The sequence below is a fragment of the Emydura macquarii genome, unplaced genomic scaffold (genome assembly GCF_026122565.2).
Source record: "Emydura macquarii macquarii isolate MOO-44397 ecotype Brisbane River unplaced genomic scaffold, CSIRO-AGI_Emac_v2 contig_561, whole genome shotgun sequence".
Lineage (NCBI taxonomy): Eukaryota > Metazoa > Chordata > Testudines > Chelidae > Emydura > Emydura macquarii.
This window is the reverse complement of record NW_027130698.1, coordinates 12,455,867-12,472,610: the sequence shown is the minus strand read 5'-3', so window position 1 is coordinate 12,472,610 and position 16,744 is coordinate 12,455,867. Positions and strand designations below refer to the sequence as shown.

Genomic DNA, 16,744 nt, shown 5'->3' with positions numbered 1-16,744 from the left:
CTTGTCCTTAGAGAATATAGTATATGGAGGATCAGTTACTAGGGCATGCAACTCTCCCATGCTCCCCACAGAGACAACGGCTACTAAAAAGTCTCCAGTAAGAGACTAAGGGCTTGAATAGAAGTCCCATAAGAACTGACCAAACTAAACTAAGGTTCCAAGGAGGACTTGGATTCCTGAAGATGAGAATAGACTACTTAGACCTTTCGTGAATCTGCATGTCATAGAACTAGAGAAAACAGTCTTTTCAGTGATACGGGGGAGGGGAGGTGAAATGCTGGAATTGCAGCCAGGTGCATATTAATGGAGCTAACTGCTAGACCAGACACTTTGAGATTTAAAAGATAGTCCATTGTAATCTGAGTAGGAGAAACATCATGGCTAGCCTTCCAGATGCAGAAATTTCCATTTACTAAGTAAATTTACTTACTAAGTAAATTTCCATTTACTAAGGTAAGTGGCTCTCCTGGATGGTTTTTCTGCTATTGAGCAGGACATTCTGGACTGCTGCTGAGGAACTACACCATGAGGTGCAGCACCTGAGGATTTGGTTGCAACATAGGTCCATGATTCTGGGAGATCAAGTCTTTGACAAGAGACAGAAGTAGAGGTTCCCACGTGGACAACCTGCACAGATCCAAGTACCATGGCTGTCTCAAGCAGGATGGAGCTATGAGGATCATTCTGTCCCATTCTTGCTTCAGCTTGGCAATGACACTGGAAATAAACGGCACTAGTGGACATGCATACAGCAGGTCCTTGTCCTGTGGAAACAGGAAAGTGTTCAAGATGGATGGTTCTCTCTGGAACAGAACCAAGGACATTTCCTGTTCTACTGAAATGCAAACAAATCAATGGCAGAAATTCACACCGAAAGACTCCAGGGCAGTGTTAAAGTCACTAAATCATTATACACCAGCCTCCCAAAAGATAAAGGTTTCATCCTCACTTGCACCCAAGGCAGCAGTATCAGGAAGCCTCCAATGCTATTGCTTGTACTACAGTCTCGATGTAGATCCCGGTCTCCAGTGATGCTTCCAGATACTGCACCACTATGGCCTTCAAAGAACTGTTACTCCTTGTGAGAGTGTGAAATGAGTTCCTATGTCTCCCACTGCCTCATCAGTCTTGGAGAAGAACACCACATATCCCCCAAAAGGGAGGTCTCCGGTGGTCTGCTGTATCTCTACAGGAATTCCTCATGCTTTGCAGCTATGACATCTGCCATCATCATGACACTTGCAGCTGAGAGTGCAGCATGCAGGAAAGCCTCCAAAGCTGATTGAGAGACCAGATGATCCTCCATCAATAGGGACTGGAACTCATCCTGGAGTTATCAGGCAACTGGTTAAGAAATTTGATATTGCATCCCAATGCCAAGAGAGCTTGGCAGTTGGCTATGCAAAGTTAAACACTCATAGTTAAATAAATCTTTCTGCCAAACAAGTGTAGTTTTTTTACGTCCTTGTAAAAAAAAGTGTGGAATGTTGATAGAACTGTTCAGAACTGTGATGTTTATGTTCTGTGTGTTTTGCCATAGGTATAACAGATGATGGGTTTTGCCAGAACAACTTGATGGGCTGCATTATCACCAGCAGTCATTGGGTGCAAAATGTCTATAAGAATGTGAGAATTCTCCTCTACCAACTCCATCTGAATGTCAAGAGATGTAGCCGTTTTTTTCAGAACCCTTAGTTAAAATCATCCAGTACCAGAGCCTCATCCGGTGATGAGAATGAGGTATTCAAAGGAGACAATGCAGGATCTTCTTGATGGTGGTCTTGTACCATTGAGGTAGACAGTTGCTCCAAGGCAGGTTGATTAAGGTCCCGTAAGTCAGTGTCTGGTGGCTCTTCAGTACCGAGTATGAGCATCTCGGGTGGGGAAGCCTCCATTCTCGGTGCTTCTATGAGGAGGTGGGGATGTAGATCTCAACAGTAGAGGAACCCTCCAAGGCACCCAGTATGACCAATGATTGGGTTGATATGGTACCAGAGGTCAGTTATACCTAGATCAGGCCCCTCATTTTTCAACATGCTTTTGTCAAAGTAGTGGAAGGCACCCTGAATTCTATGAAGTGGGAGACATAGGAATTAATTTCACAATCTGAATCTGACAAGGAACAGTTCTTTGAAGGCCATGGTGGGTTCTTTGAAGGCCATTGCTGTGCAGTACCTGGAAGCATCACTAGAGACCTGAATCTACATCTAAACTGCAGCACAAGCAGTCCTGGCTCCGAAACAGGAAAGAAAATGCAAACATTAGGAATCTGGATCTCCTCTCATTTAGAGATAATAAATATGTTTGGTTTGCATGCATGTGGGTGTGTGTGAGATTGTCCAGATATTGCATGAGCAAGTGTTCACATTCTGAAAATTTTATAGAAATAGTAGCATGCAATATTAGTCAAAACATCAAACCTGTTGTACTCTCAAAAAGCAGCCAACCTGAGCCACAGAACAAAAAGCTACTTTGTGAAGACGGTGGTGTAGGTTATAATGTTAAGGCTACTCACTTGGTAAGAGGGAATTGCTTCTCTATCAAGGGACCGTGTCACCAAGACTTCCCCATTGTTCTCATTGATTTTGAATGCTCCTTTTGGCTCTTGATCCACTCCCTTCCCAGAAAGTCGAAACTTTGATCCCTCTGCTCCGTCACTGTTGATAACCTGTTAAGTGAAAGCAACAAGTTAGGACCCAGCTTGACTGAACTGATCAAAAGTCTTAGAAACGTTGTAATTCAACAGAAACAATTTTAAGCCTCACTCTAATGCAAAACTATATAATAAATGAATTTCTTGACATTAAAAATGAAGCCAGAAAAACAAGCTTTAAATCATCCAGAAAACACAGTAAATTTAGTATCTAATCCTGAAAAAGACTGATGTTAATAGGATTAGGTCAACAGTCAGTTATTAGTCTATGTCTCCTACCGTCTGTAAGAGGAAGTCCAATTACCCACGCTACTGTTATCCTACCTACCCTATCCACTACAGCACTTGCCCACCAGCTACGGGTTGTCATGATTTGATTTTTCATTTAAGCTGAAAAAAATTAGACATATTCCGTTTAATCGGGACAAAATTTGGAGACTTGATTCCACTGTAAATAGATAAAAACATCTCAATAGCAACCACCTACCACAAAGAGATTCCTAATTCATTTCAAAACAATTTAAAGTGGGACTGACACTGTTTCACACCCCCCACCCCCAATTTAAGAGCAAGGAAAATCCCCTTAATTAAATATTTGGGTGCCCTACCCAGGGCATCTCAGCTACACAGATGGAATTGCTATTCTTTTCATGTGTATATTCTTGGCTAACCCTCCGTCTTTTCTCCACTTTAGAGAGTGCCTAAAAATCCTTTTTCAGGTGTATTTCACCTTAGTGGCAGCAGGATGTGTAAAATCCTAGAGGTACATGAAGTTTCTTACAAGCTAGATGCTTTACAAACTTGTATTTACACACCAGAATCTAAAAGGATTATAAACTAATCTTGCCCTTTTAGGCTGACAATCCTGTCAAATCATTCTTTCCTATTGATGTTTTCATGTTCTCTTTGTTTCTACCATTTCATTAATGTTTCCACAGAAATGTTCAGTCAAATATTTATGTGCTGGTCTGAATCACAGCTCAGGAAAAAGGAAAGAAAAAGCAAGCATTAGGAATTCTGGATCCACTCCCATATGGAGGTAATAAATGTGCAAACAGTTTAATAATGTCCCTGAGGAAATGCATGTTTGTTGCCCTGTTACCAGGGGTGCAGCAAAGCCGGTTTGCAGATTAGTGGGAACTATGACAGGGAACATGGAACTTCCATGTTATAAATCTGTTTCACCTTCTTTGTCTCCTCCTCCTTGGGAACATGAATGGATTCCCCACCACCCCCGTACAATTCTGAATATGCCAAGTCAAAACAGTCCGGATAGGTCCACGAAGCTCTCCCCTTCCAACCAACAAACATGCAAAACTCGCTTGGTTTCAGATTTTCTTACAAAACTGAAACATGTTGGGATCCATTAAGTTTCCTAAAGTTCAGCTAACCTTATGGCAAAGCTCAGGTAGTTTTTACATCAGGCCTAAAACCAGCTTAGTTTCGCCTGGTGTCAGGATTTATTTAGGCTCCTCTGGGAACCTTCCAGAGTTCTTCCGCCCTACTTTTGTAATTTTGTAATCCCACTTTTGTAATTTTCATGGGAGAGGGGAGAGCTGCTGGTCTTCTGATCCTTACACCATCTCTTCTGGGGCCTGATTCTGCCATCACATCAACACATGCAACTTCTATTCAATCCTAAAGACCTGAAAGTCTCTTCTCTGCCCCCCTGGCCCCTTCCAAATGCTAGTCCATCCTAGAGTGCATCACTGAAAAAAACAATCTCTACAAACAAGATGAGGGACTGAACTGCCCACGTGCTGTCAGAGTGTGCAGAGCTAACATGGAGGTGAGCGATAATCAATGCACCAGGGCATAGATCAGAGGCTCATCCTGATATAGGGATGGAAAGCCTGGAGTACACAGAAGCCTGAAGTTTCAGTTCTGCCTGCCTGCTATTGTCTGGGACTGGCAGCGACAGAACTTACAAAAAGTCATTTTAAAAAGTTTGGGTTTTTTAATGTTTAATTAGCCACAAGAGGGAGCTACTATATGCTCCCAAGAATATAACAGGAACATTAACATCTTCTAATTAAGACGCTCATATGAAGCCTGCATAAATCAAAGAAAGTGCATTTCCCAGTTCACTCTAAGCTCAATACAAATGAAAAGTTTAATAAAAATCAGACTTAATTTGCCATATGTTTCAGTGCTTCAACAAGAATAAGGAGGAGAAACAGGAGGACTTTTTAACATTTTTTCTCATAAACGTGTTAGTAAGACTAGTGACTTAAAGAGCATCATTTGTGCCAAGATCTCAAAGTATAGTACAAAGGTGGATGTTGTTATTCCCACTTTACAGATGGAGAAACTGAGGCACAGAAAAGTTAAGACTACAATTTTCTATGCTGGGCGCTCCTAAGGCCTGGTCGACACTGCTGGTGAAATTTGGCGCAGTCAACGGGAGTTATGCAAGCTATAAAGTAGCTTGCGTAACTCCCATCAACTTTGTAACTTCCTTGTAGCATGCCATCTCCAGTGCGCTGATGGGAAATGCGTACCTGTCGACGCAGCGCTATGCTTTTTGTGGAGGTGGTTTTATTAGATCAACTTCTGGATCGATTGAGCATGTCTTCGCTGCCGCTCAATTGAACTGGATGAATCGATCTGACAGCGGCAAATTTGCCACTGTAAGTGTAAACATAAACCTAAATAAGAGGCTTGATTTTCAGAAGAGCTGAGTGCCTATGGCTAAGAATGGGTCATTTATATCAGGAGCCTGAATATGGATTTAGGGGGTCTGAATTTAGGTACCCCAGGTTGAAAACTGTGGCTTAAGGTCACACAAGTGAACAGCAGCAGAGTAAAAACTCAGGTCTCTTGATCATTAGTCCTTCATTCTACCTACTGGCTCATACTGTCCTTGGTATTTATGGCAAACATTATTTGAGCATAGTGGAAACGTAGTGCGTATTGCACTCCAGAAATGAAAACTGTCTGAGCAACAACTTAAAAAAAATCCATATAGAGCCAGATCTTGCAACGTGTTAAGTTCCTCTTGTGAGGTGCAAGTTTCCCTCGTCCACCATTAATTTCGATGGGATTTGAGAGTTCCCAAAACCTTGAAGAAGATCCAGATCTCCATTAGTAACGTATGTATCAGTAATGTTATGCTAATACTTGTTCAGCTGGTCCTGAAATTCCAATGCCTTCTGCACACAAAAGACCCAAAATATGGCTATTAATTCCACAGTGTACTCTGGTTTTGTTTTGTTTTAATGTTTAGAGAGAATTTCAATCCTAAAAATAAGGTATTGACAAGGCTGGGGAGTTCTACTCTTCACCCTGAAGAGTATGATTAGCCTGAAGAGGAAGGACGGGCCAGTGGTTCGGGGACCAGAGAGAGACCTGTGTTCTATTCCTGACTTGGCAACAGAATTCCTGTGAGACCTTGGGAAAGTCACTTAGCCTCAATTACCCATATGTAAAATGGGGTGTTGTGAGGGTAAGTACATGAAAGACTATTAGGTGCTCTGATACTATCATTATGGCGGTCATGTAAGAAGTGCCTTACATAGACCAAAAGAAAAGACACTTATGACAAAGGGCTTTGGATCTGATGGACTCATACCAGTCTGTACGAAATGGAATGTTCCCGAGCTGGTAAAGCCTGCCTCTTGGCTGAAACATATTTAACAAACACAATTTTTCAGGACACTGTGTCCCTCATCCAGCTAAGCTCATTTCAACATTGTGATCCCTCAGTTGTTACGGGCTTATCACAGCAATAAATCAGAGTATTCTCAAGAAAGGGAGATAAAAGCAATCCCCAAGAGAGAAATATTTTTATAGTTCTGCAAGTACAGCAATTCTGCCATCAACAACATTATTCTGTGTTAGAAACCATGGAAGTGTCATTACTTAATAGCAGTTAACATGAAAAATTTCCAGAATTTCTAAATCCTTAACGATGGCTATCTGTATTTCAGAGATGCATCATTTCAATCCTGCAAAGAGGCGCCAGCTCAGCTCCCAACGCTGTGCCCATATGTGGGATGAGATTTTGAAAGTCATCTAAATCTGCTAGACTGCTTCGAATATCTTGAGCAGGATGCTTGCACCTGTAACATAGCCAGTCCAAATTCTAATATTTTTGCCTGCCGTTAACCCATAAAACCATATGCTCACAATTAAAGGGTGAAAAATTAGCCCATAACATGAATATTTGACACCAGATACCAAACCAACTCTTGTGAAAACCGAGGAATGAAAGAAAAAACTATGTCTAGTTCAGTAGTGTGATAGGAACTGAGGAACACTCTACTTTCTTCCTTCCTTGAATATCTTGTTGACTATAAATATTTTACCTGATTCTGTTGAAAGACCTAGTAAACACTTCTCTATTTCTTTTCAAGAAAGAATAATTTACACAAATAGTGAACAAACAGACACATTGTAACATCAGAAAACTGTAATTCGGTTATTTTAATTTTAAACCTACATTTCCCTCTGAAAGCTCAATTAGATTCTCAGCCTCTACTCAATGTCACATCCCCAAGGGTCAATATTAATTGGGAGAAACATGTGACTGGAGAATGTTCTAATTTCACACTTCCAAGTGCATAATAAAAAGGCGATATCTATTGGACAAAGCTACTTTTCCAAGATTAGCCATTCCTTCTTGGACGACTTTGGGCTATATTTTGTATTGGTTCTTTTTCTACTACCGACTCAAAAACGTGACTATTTGGTGCACTTTTCCTTTTGGAGCTTATAAATTAAAGACAACATGACACAAAGCATTATAATGCTTAGTGCAGCTGAAAACATCTTTGGAAATTGGAGTCTGCTTTATAGATATTCAAAGGTGCTAAGATATGCTGATAAATAAATACATTGAATTTGAAAACCCTTTTTTACAGCTGTCATCCCAAAATAGGAATGTATCTTGTTCTTCAGTATTGCAATTATTTGTTCATAAATTTTGGATAAATAAAATAAAATGAATTAGGAAAACGGAGAGAGACAAACTTGTTCCCAATGTTGTATTTGCACTCCCCTAGTTATGTGTTTCTTTGCCATGGAAGACGCTGTTGAAAACTAAGATCTAGAGCACATGCTAAGTGCTTCCTGAGCAAGTTGCATATGTACTTGTAAGTCTGGTTGGGAGAGAATCTGTAGCAACTTTATACAAACATCTCCAGCACCTGACAGATCCAAATGGAGAATCTAATTTAAAAAGGCAAATCATCATGTGTCTGACTTTAAGACGCATGAAGTGCTTTACATGCCACATATGGACATCAAAGCAGTATTTGATCCAGTTGATAGCTCAGCATTTTGGCTCACGTTGAAAGGAGATGGAGTTCCAGATGGTCTGGTAAATCTGGTGTGCGATCTTCACACCTGTATCAAGTAAGAGCGTGTGTTGGTTCATGGTTTTCACCATTTTTCTACACAATCGCTAGTGTGCAACAGGAATGCATGGTCTCCCTGGCACCATTCTTTCTAGCGATCAGCTGGCTGTTCAGACTTCCTGTTTCACATATCAGAATCCAGGTCATTTGAGAAGCATTCACCAACAAAGACCATGCAGATGCTGCTGCCCTACTTATGGAGAAGTCAAAGAATTTCGGTTCTGCACGCTAAGATCTCCAAGATGCCACACCTGGCCATTAAATGTCTTGTGACAGAAGACCAACCTCCAGAACCTCAGAGCTGGGCCACCAAATCTTGGAGAGGACTGATGAATTCCTCTGCCTAGGCTACAAGCAGAGTTCAAACAGTGGCGGCAAAACAGACAGACATTCTTTCAGAAATCAGTTACATTGCCTCCTGCATGAGAATTCCATGTTTTTGCATCCATAAGCAGGTTGCCTTTGTCTCTGTGCAAATTCAGGATCTATCAAACTTGTGTACTACCTGTATTGTTATACAGGTCAGAAACCTGGACTAAGTCTCTTTCCCTGTCTTAGCCCAGGGGATCCAAGTTCTCCTTTCTGCAAGAGCAGAAGCTCTGTTGGCTGTCTGATCTCTCCCTGAGACCCGGGGAGCCTAACGGTCTAATCCCTTTCCAAGGTTGTCTCCCTCTAAGTGGAGTTCCTTCCTTTGAACTCTTCCTCCAGTCCTGGCATGATTTGGGCAGGGCCCCTCTAGGCTAAAGCAGCTCCTTAGCCCCTTCCATGTTGCTGCAGGGTTTGTTTGCCCTGCCGCACTGGGATCCACAAACAAAATGTCTGTTCATTCACGCACATGATGAGCCACACGAACAAACTTCCAGGGCCTTCATCAGTGCAGGGGTTTGCCTTCATAGAATCAATTGTAGGTTTGGGGCCTTCAGGTCCTCTGCAGTTACTGCAAATGCCATGCAGATTGAGCATTTAAAGATACAAATAAGCGTTTTAACACAGAACATTTGCATACACATGCAAATCTGTTAACTGAACGTACAAGTGAATGCGGACTTTTGGCATTCTCCTTTGCTCTTAATTCATGGGAAGCAAGAAAAGGTTCCCGGATCGTATGCAATGTGCACTTCCCCCATGATTCTAAGCAATCTCTGGAACTGACAAACTCACAAATGCTGCAGTAGATTATTAGTTCATTGGCCTGGATTTGCTACACTGCAGGAAGTATATTGACTATTTTGACTGGACAGAATTTATAGCCACAGGGTTCATGATCTCAGAGGAATACATTTGGAGTTATCATCATTTCCTGGATTTTACAGTGGTTTATTTGGCCTTTCAATTACCTCAGTTAACATATTCTAATCATTGTCTAAGCTACTAAACTAGGAAATACCCTGTTCATTGAAGGAAGATCACACTGCTTAAGAGAATTTGAGGATTGATGTCTCTGATTGACAAGCAGCTAAAGCAGCTCCTAATGTATAGTTAGTTGTCAGGAAAACTTGAATGTGAGTGACAAATCATATTTTTTTTTTTTAAATCTCAAATGAACTCTTTAAAAAAAGGGGGGAGGAGATTTTTCTGAATAAAGAACGCTATATGATTTATGGAGGTGATTTATTCAAAACCCATAATTGTGATCTAAAAAAGATAATTATTCAGAAATAGCATTTAATGGTTTCTGATTGGAGGGATTCAGAATATATAGGACAGAATATATCATGTGCAATCATCATGCATGTACCTAAAAGGCTGTGAGCAAATAAGAGAATAGCATTTTATACCTAGTTAGGTATTGTTTTCCCAGTGTAATCCTAAGTATTATCTAGTCTAAATATGTTCCACTTTCTTTTTCATTCATAACCAAAGTCTACAAAATCCCTTCAATTACATTTTTATTTTGACATTCTTTAGCCAGAATGAACCATAAATGACTCTCTAGACTGCATTTCTGATGTCACTCCAACAAAATCAATCCTACTGTGGCCCGCTCCACACAAATGGTCAACAATCTTTCCTTGCAGGTAATAATATACAGAAGGCTGTACTCTGAAATATACAAGGGCATAAATAAGTTGTTGTTTCCCAGAGCTCCATGCCTACCTGTCATGATTACAAAAGGTGAAAGCTTTTGCCGCTATACTACTATAAGCACTGAAATTATTAAAACACAAAAGTAGGGGAAAAAATCTCCCCCTCCCTGTTATCTTTTAATGCTGTTTACTTGTCAGTTTGATGTTTGTTTTCAGCCATTTTCACTTGATGCTTATGTAACCCACCATGGTAGCATTTTACACCCACTTGGCACATGTGTAAACGACGGCACAAGATGTGAAGCAGTGGAGACTGACTCCCAATATATTCAGCATTCTGGTGACTTTCCCCAGCTATATCCATGTCTGGTTCTGAAAGTGGCCCTAGAAAACATCACTCTGTCCATTTGGAAAGTAAAATCCAGCCTGAGGGTAGGAAGGTGATCTGCTAGCTTCCCGCTTGTAGCTGCAGTTGCAACCACAACCCATTCACCTCACCAACCTGTCTGCACATCCTCAGTTACAACACCAATCTTTTGGTCAATGCCTCCATGGGAAGCAAAAAGAGGAACAAGATTGGGATTAGGTGGAAACCTTCAATGAAAACAGAGTTGCTGGGAGTATGGAATAAGAATTGTGGGTAGAGGAATCCAATTTAGGATTGAGTGGGAAAGCGAGTAATACAGGACAGGAGAATGCAAGAAGAGTCGTCCAACCTGACCTATACCTGAAAATGAATGTTCAGGTTGTATTTAGAGAAAGAATTGAAAGATTGTGCCTGATTTTATTTTGATTTAACTAGAAGCACGGCCCAAGTCTCTTTCTTTGAGAATACTATGGAGTTGAGGGGAGACTCAGAGAAAAAAACATGACCTGTACCAGAAACATTTAGAAATATTTTTAATTGAACATTTTCAAATACAATGGGCTGCTAACAAACTTCTATGAAAATGTGGTTTCATAATATTAACTCAAAGACAATGCAATACTTCTGCATGCTTTTAGAACCTGTTTAGCACTCAATTCCCATATATAGCATATAACCCACAGATCTAATTATAGATTTTTCTCAGTCACTAGTTCCCTAGGAAACAAATCCATGGCTCATGACTTCTGCATGGAAGGTCATAGTAGGAAGATAAATATTTTTTCTGTGTATTGAAACTTATCTAGAGGTCACAGGTCTGCATCTCAGCAGATGTTGACACTTCTGTCAAGGACAACTGGCTGCTATATTTGACTGATATCTCAACCATTTAATACCTGAAACATTCTGATCTGGTTAAGCACTTAATGCTTTAATTATCAACAATGCTTTATTGTTTTTAATGAAAAACACAGGATTTCATGCTTTTTTTTTTTAATATTATTGAGTATGGCTCACTTCTCAACTTAGAAATGACAAATGGTCACACCACAATGAGAAACATCTGGAAAGAATCTGAAATATATCGGAAAAGTGAGGCAGAAAATGGAGTTTAACTTCAAAGTATGAATAATAAATAAAATGTAGTGTCTGTCCTGAAATTGGCTCTTAAAGTTAGCACAGAATGTCAGAACAACTTCGTACAAACTGATATAACAACTTAATCAATAAGCTTGTAGCTGCACTACTAGAATGGAAAAATGTGAGTAAATCACGGTGCATCATTTTCAACCAACATTGCAAAAGAAGCTTAGACTGTAATTAATGCTGAAACCAACCCATGCGTAAAGAAAGAGCTAGAGGGAACAAAATGGGGATAGGGCTGATTTTGGGGGTAGCAGGGAGAAAACAAGGAGATTTAAATACAAGTGCCATGTGTCAGATCTGTCATCCCCATCCCCAACTTAGAATGGTTCTAGTTCTGGCCCACATATAGTGACAATGGGTCAAATCTCACAGTACTTAATTAGGCAAAAGTCCCAGTCACACTCCACATGACAATCTTCCTGGTTCAGTGCAACTTAAATGACACATAGGTCTTGTGCTGGCCCTCAGCAGAGGGGTGAATGTTGAAGTACTTAAGGATTCCAGGATTTGACCCAATAATAATTAACTATTTAAAGTCATATGGCACCTTCTGTGTGTGTGTGTGTGTGTGGCTAGATAGATAAGATAAATAATCTAATTTTCAATATTTTCAGTTTCTTTGCCCTTTTTTTTGGCTCTGCCAACTTGATCTTTTATTTTCACATTCTTTTCTCACCAGATGTTTTCCCCTCTCCCGTGTCTCTGTTCCTTTATTCACTCTCTCAAATGCCACCCACTTATGCCGGCCTCGCTTTTGCTCTCTTGTCCCTAATTGACTGACTTCTCTTTAGCTAGAAAATTACAGAAAAAAACCCAAACAAATTCAACCAAAATGCATGTTCTCAAAAACTGAATCACTCCTGAAAGCAGAACCATGGGTTTAAATTATAGGGCTGGAAGGTTTTCAACTAGTTGTGTGAATGCAAACAAGAAGAATTCAAGAGATTAGCCCATCCCTTATGTTGTGCTTTATTTTCTTAACGCAATCTAATCTCTTCTTGATTTTTTCCCTTCCTGGATCTCACTATTGGATTTTATTGTCTCTGCTCGACCACTTAGTAATAGGGGAAATGGAGAGAATCAAAGACTATGTATCTGAACTCTGGCCTACTGAGACCACATCTCCAGTCTGGTGGGTAACCTACCATCCCATCACATTCAATCACTGTTCTGTCTGCTGAGAGTACCAACAAGATGACTGCTTGTGGCAGAGGTGGGCTTTCACCTAGACACACTTGTCTACTAGTAGCTGAGAACAATTTATTTCATGCATACTACTGAACTACATCTGGACGGCAATGAAATCCAGAAACAATCACCAGAGCAGGATAAGATCCAGTGACATAGCAGTGAAACGCTGGGGGGCTAATCCTGCTGCTACTGAAGTCAGTGCTGCAGGATCAAGCCCTATGTCCATATTTCATAAGCATTTCAGCTCTCCCTGAAAGATACTACCTAAATACATACGTTTACTATATTAATGGACTAATGTAAAATTCTCATTATACATAACTAAACCAAATAACCACTCTCTCTATATATTATACCTTCATTCAGCCTCATTTTTAAAATAAATAAGTCTTCATACTGCTGCCCTTAAACCTAATTTAATTTACATAAGAGAAATATGCTAAATAAATGTTTGCTGGCCTTAAAAAGCATTAAACCAGTAAACTCGTTTACTTTGCACATCAAACTGGCTTTAGTGAACATTAACACACACTTTGTGCTGATATTACGTCCGAAAATATGCTTCTGGATTTTAATGCTATTATTTACTTACACTAATGGGAATGATTATTATGTTTATTGTGTTGCATATTAAATAGGAGGACATATATGTCTTCAGTTAGAAAATGTGTGTAGTCTGACGAACTGTAGAGGAAAATGGAACTTTTGTACACCAGTGGAATTTTACCATATAATATGACAAATTCATTTTGTATGGCATCTTTTATACAAAATGAATCATAAAATACTTTGGACATAATCTTATTCCATGGAAGCACGTGGCAAAATTCTCATGGATTTCAGTAGGAGAAGGAAGGAGTGGATGCTTTCTGTAGTTAAAATGATAAAAGGATAAAGGAATCAATCGTCCATACAATCCAGGAATTCTTACACTTTGTGATAGTGTGAACCACATCTTAATGGAGCGATTGTCTAACTTTAGGCATCTAAGTTGGAAAACATTGGCCTAAATGATTTTTTCTTCAACATGTTTGCAGTAAAGTGCGTGAACATCTTAAGAAACAGTTGAAAACAAGGAGAAGAGCCAATTCCATATGATTTTCCAGCAGCAAGTAATCTACTGCCCCACAGACCACAGGTTGGGAATTGCTGCTCTTGCCCAACCAGTGGGAGAAAAAAATATTCTTTTAGCAAATACGATCAGCTACTGTACCTTTATTTTATTTCTTTCCCTCTTTCCATCCCCTCTGGTGATTGTGGTTGTGTACAGAAAAGTATATGTCCCACCAAAGTTAATGGAGCTGTTCAGGCAAGTGAGCACTTAAAATGAGCAAGGGTTCCACAATTTAGACCCCATGTGTGTTAGATTGATTCACTTTTTCTCCAACAATTTGCATGCTATGTCTCCTGATATACTTCCATCACACCCTCTCCTGGGAGAAAACACTTGAGAGGAAAAGAGAAAAAGGTCATTTTGTGGAATAAGCAATACATTATCTCACCCTTGTATGTTTAAGAGATTGCATAATCTGTGAAAGTATTTGCACATTTATCTATTCTTCCCTGTTAATTTCCATAGCTTCTCAGAGAATTTGCTGCGCTTTTTAATAGGGACATTCCTGGGTTTTAACAGTAGCAACCTTAACTCAAAGTTAACGGCTTTTGCTGTGGTTTGCTATTTGACTTTCATCTCCCCTGATGAGGTTCAGCTTTCAATGTTATTCAGTATTTGGGCTGTGAAATTAGCCTTTTTTCAAGTGACAGAACTGCCAATAAGGTACACTGAAATGCACTGTCACTCTGTGTATGCTTGATTTTTTCCCCAGATCTGCTTCAAAAAATCCCCTCTTATTTAAACTTGTTTTGAATTAATGAGAACTCAAAGTTCTACAGCGTCCGCACATTAGGGTTTGAAATAATTGCTCCGTGCAATAAACAGCTCACTCTCTCCTCTTCTTAATTCCTCTCTCCAACTTTCCCCAGAGATAAGGGTTCAAAATCCACAATAAATCTCAGGATTATTAGCAACTCTAACATTCAGGTAAAATGTTGTTCTTTACCATTGTTCATCTTTGCTTTCACTCTTTAAAAAAAAAATCAATATTTTACCTTAATGAATGTTTTACTCTAGCTAGAAGTAGAAACGTAATGGCTCAAACTACAGGTTCCAATGTGCAAAGCACCTCTATAGAATTACAATTAGCAACAGAGTTACATTAGTCTCTCAAGAAGCTTTCAGATGACTAGATGATAATTGCAATGCAATTTCACATTCTTCTGTATATTACTCTTCATGCAGTCATACTAGGGAATTATAGACTCAATCAAAAGTTAAAATTAGCAGCAAAGCAAATACAATTCCCAAACTAATCATTTTCAAAATACAAAACAGAAAGTTTAACTTGGATTTTAAATCTCCAAAAGCTAGAAAGGTCTCCAGGTTCAACTAACAACTAGGCCACTATAATTTGTGCGGTGTACTGCAATGGCTGACAGATCCCACCTTGACAATAGTAGCTGTTGTGTATCAGTTGCATTGTTTATAGTATGTAACACTTTGAGATCTAAGAATTTAAAGTGTTATGAAAATGTAATATTCATTCAGTCAGTTCCAAAACCCTACCCATATGTTTCTATAATCACATTACCTGGGATAACACATGGAATAAGACAACCAATAGTTGTCAATCCAAGACTAACGAGATCTGTTAAATCTATTACAGGAGGAAATAGAAGGCAGTGCAATGATTTAGAAAATGGAAGAGCAATTTCATAGTCAAAAGCTGCTTAACAAAAAGCCAGTGAAGCAACGGTAGAGTGGGAGTAAAGTACTCACGTAACTTAATGTACCTAAGTAATCTAACCTATCACTAGAATTCTGTACTTATTAACTTGCCAAATCCTGCATAACTTAATCAAGAGTGCTAGGCAGCTTCCACAACTATTTTAGAATCATATACACTGAAGTATTTTACAACTGAGCTTTATTATTAAAAAAAAAAGATTAAGGAAAACTAAACATTAATATAAATACATCTGATTACATATCCAAATTCCTGGGATTAACATATCATTGAAATCATATGGACAAGACCCAAATATAAGATTTTCTTATCTATCCCCGCCCAGTGTAGGATTGTTCCTATCATCAGGAGTGTTATGTCTTCAGTCTACCACAATACATTTCACTTTTAGGATTTTTTTTTTCCTATTTCAAACCTAAAATTGTCTTTGTTTATTTTCATTACTTAACTCTTAACTATAGTGCCTCGGACTATTCTAGAAAAATGTTTCTCCATTGCTGTTTATCACCTTCTAATACTTGTGGACACATATACTGTACCTCATCGGTCATTGTTTAGCAGAACTGTACATATTTAGGGGCAGATTCTCAGCTGGCATAAGTCAGTGTACACTGCTACCATCTCAGGAGCTGGTCAATACTAATTGATTTAAATCTCTTATGCTGTAAATCAGGGGTAGTCAATTATTTTTTGACAAGGTCCAAATTTCTTGGTCAAGGTATAGTCAAGGTCCAGACTCCAGAGAAAACAATAAAAAAATCCCCAACAATAAAGATAAGTAAATAAAAAGATTTTGGAGATGGTTCAAAAGCATTTGGTGGTCTGGATTTGGCCTGCGGTCTGCCTATTGACTACCTCTGCTGTAATTCAATCTCTCCATCCCATTCATGTGTGCCCCCTGCCCTGCCTTTTGTATGGTCTACAATTTGTTAGTATTTTTCTGATTGAGAAGAGCTGTCTGATTACTGTTAAACTGAATTTAAACTGGGGAAGATTTAGTAAATAAGGGGAACCATGTAAAAAAAACTAGGTTGGAAACATTTGCCAAAACTATGTGATATATAAGCTCTTTTTTGCGTTAACACGTAAGTCCTGATTTCTTAACAAATCAGCTAGAGCCTAGAAGACAAATTGAACCTGACTTGGAAAAAAAGAAAAGATTTTATCAAGACTTTATAGGGATAGCTACATTTCCCAGT

The 16,744-nt window shown here is 39.2% G+C and overlaps 1 protein-coding gene across 15 annotated transcripts in view; it reads right to left on the bottom strand.

Moving 5' to 3' along the window:
- CDH13 (cadherin 13) overlaps nt 1-16,744 on the bottom strand; it is a 689,068-nt gene that overhangs the window by 358,998 nt on the left and 313,326 nt on the right. For all 15 annotated transcript variants that reach the window (XR_010918351.1, XR_010918352.1, XM_067540161.1 and 12 more), the window contains one exon: nt 2,516-2,668. Coding sequence is in view for 13 of the 15 variants with exons in the window: in XM_067540161.1 (XP_067396262.1) it covers nt 2,516-2,668 (153 nt within the window). In the remaining 2 variants the exon portion in view is untranslated. The remainder of the gene's footprint in view (nt 1-2,515; nt 2,669-16,744) is intronic.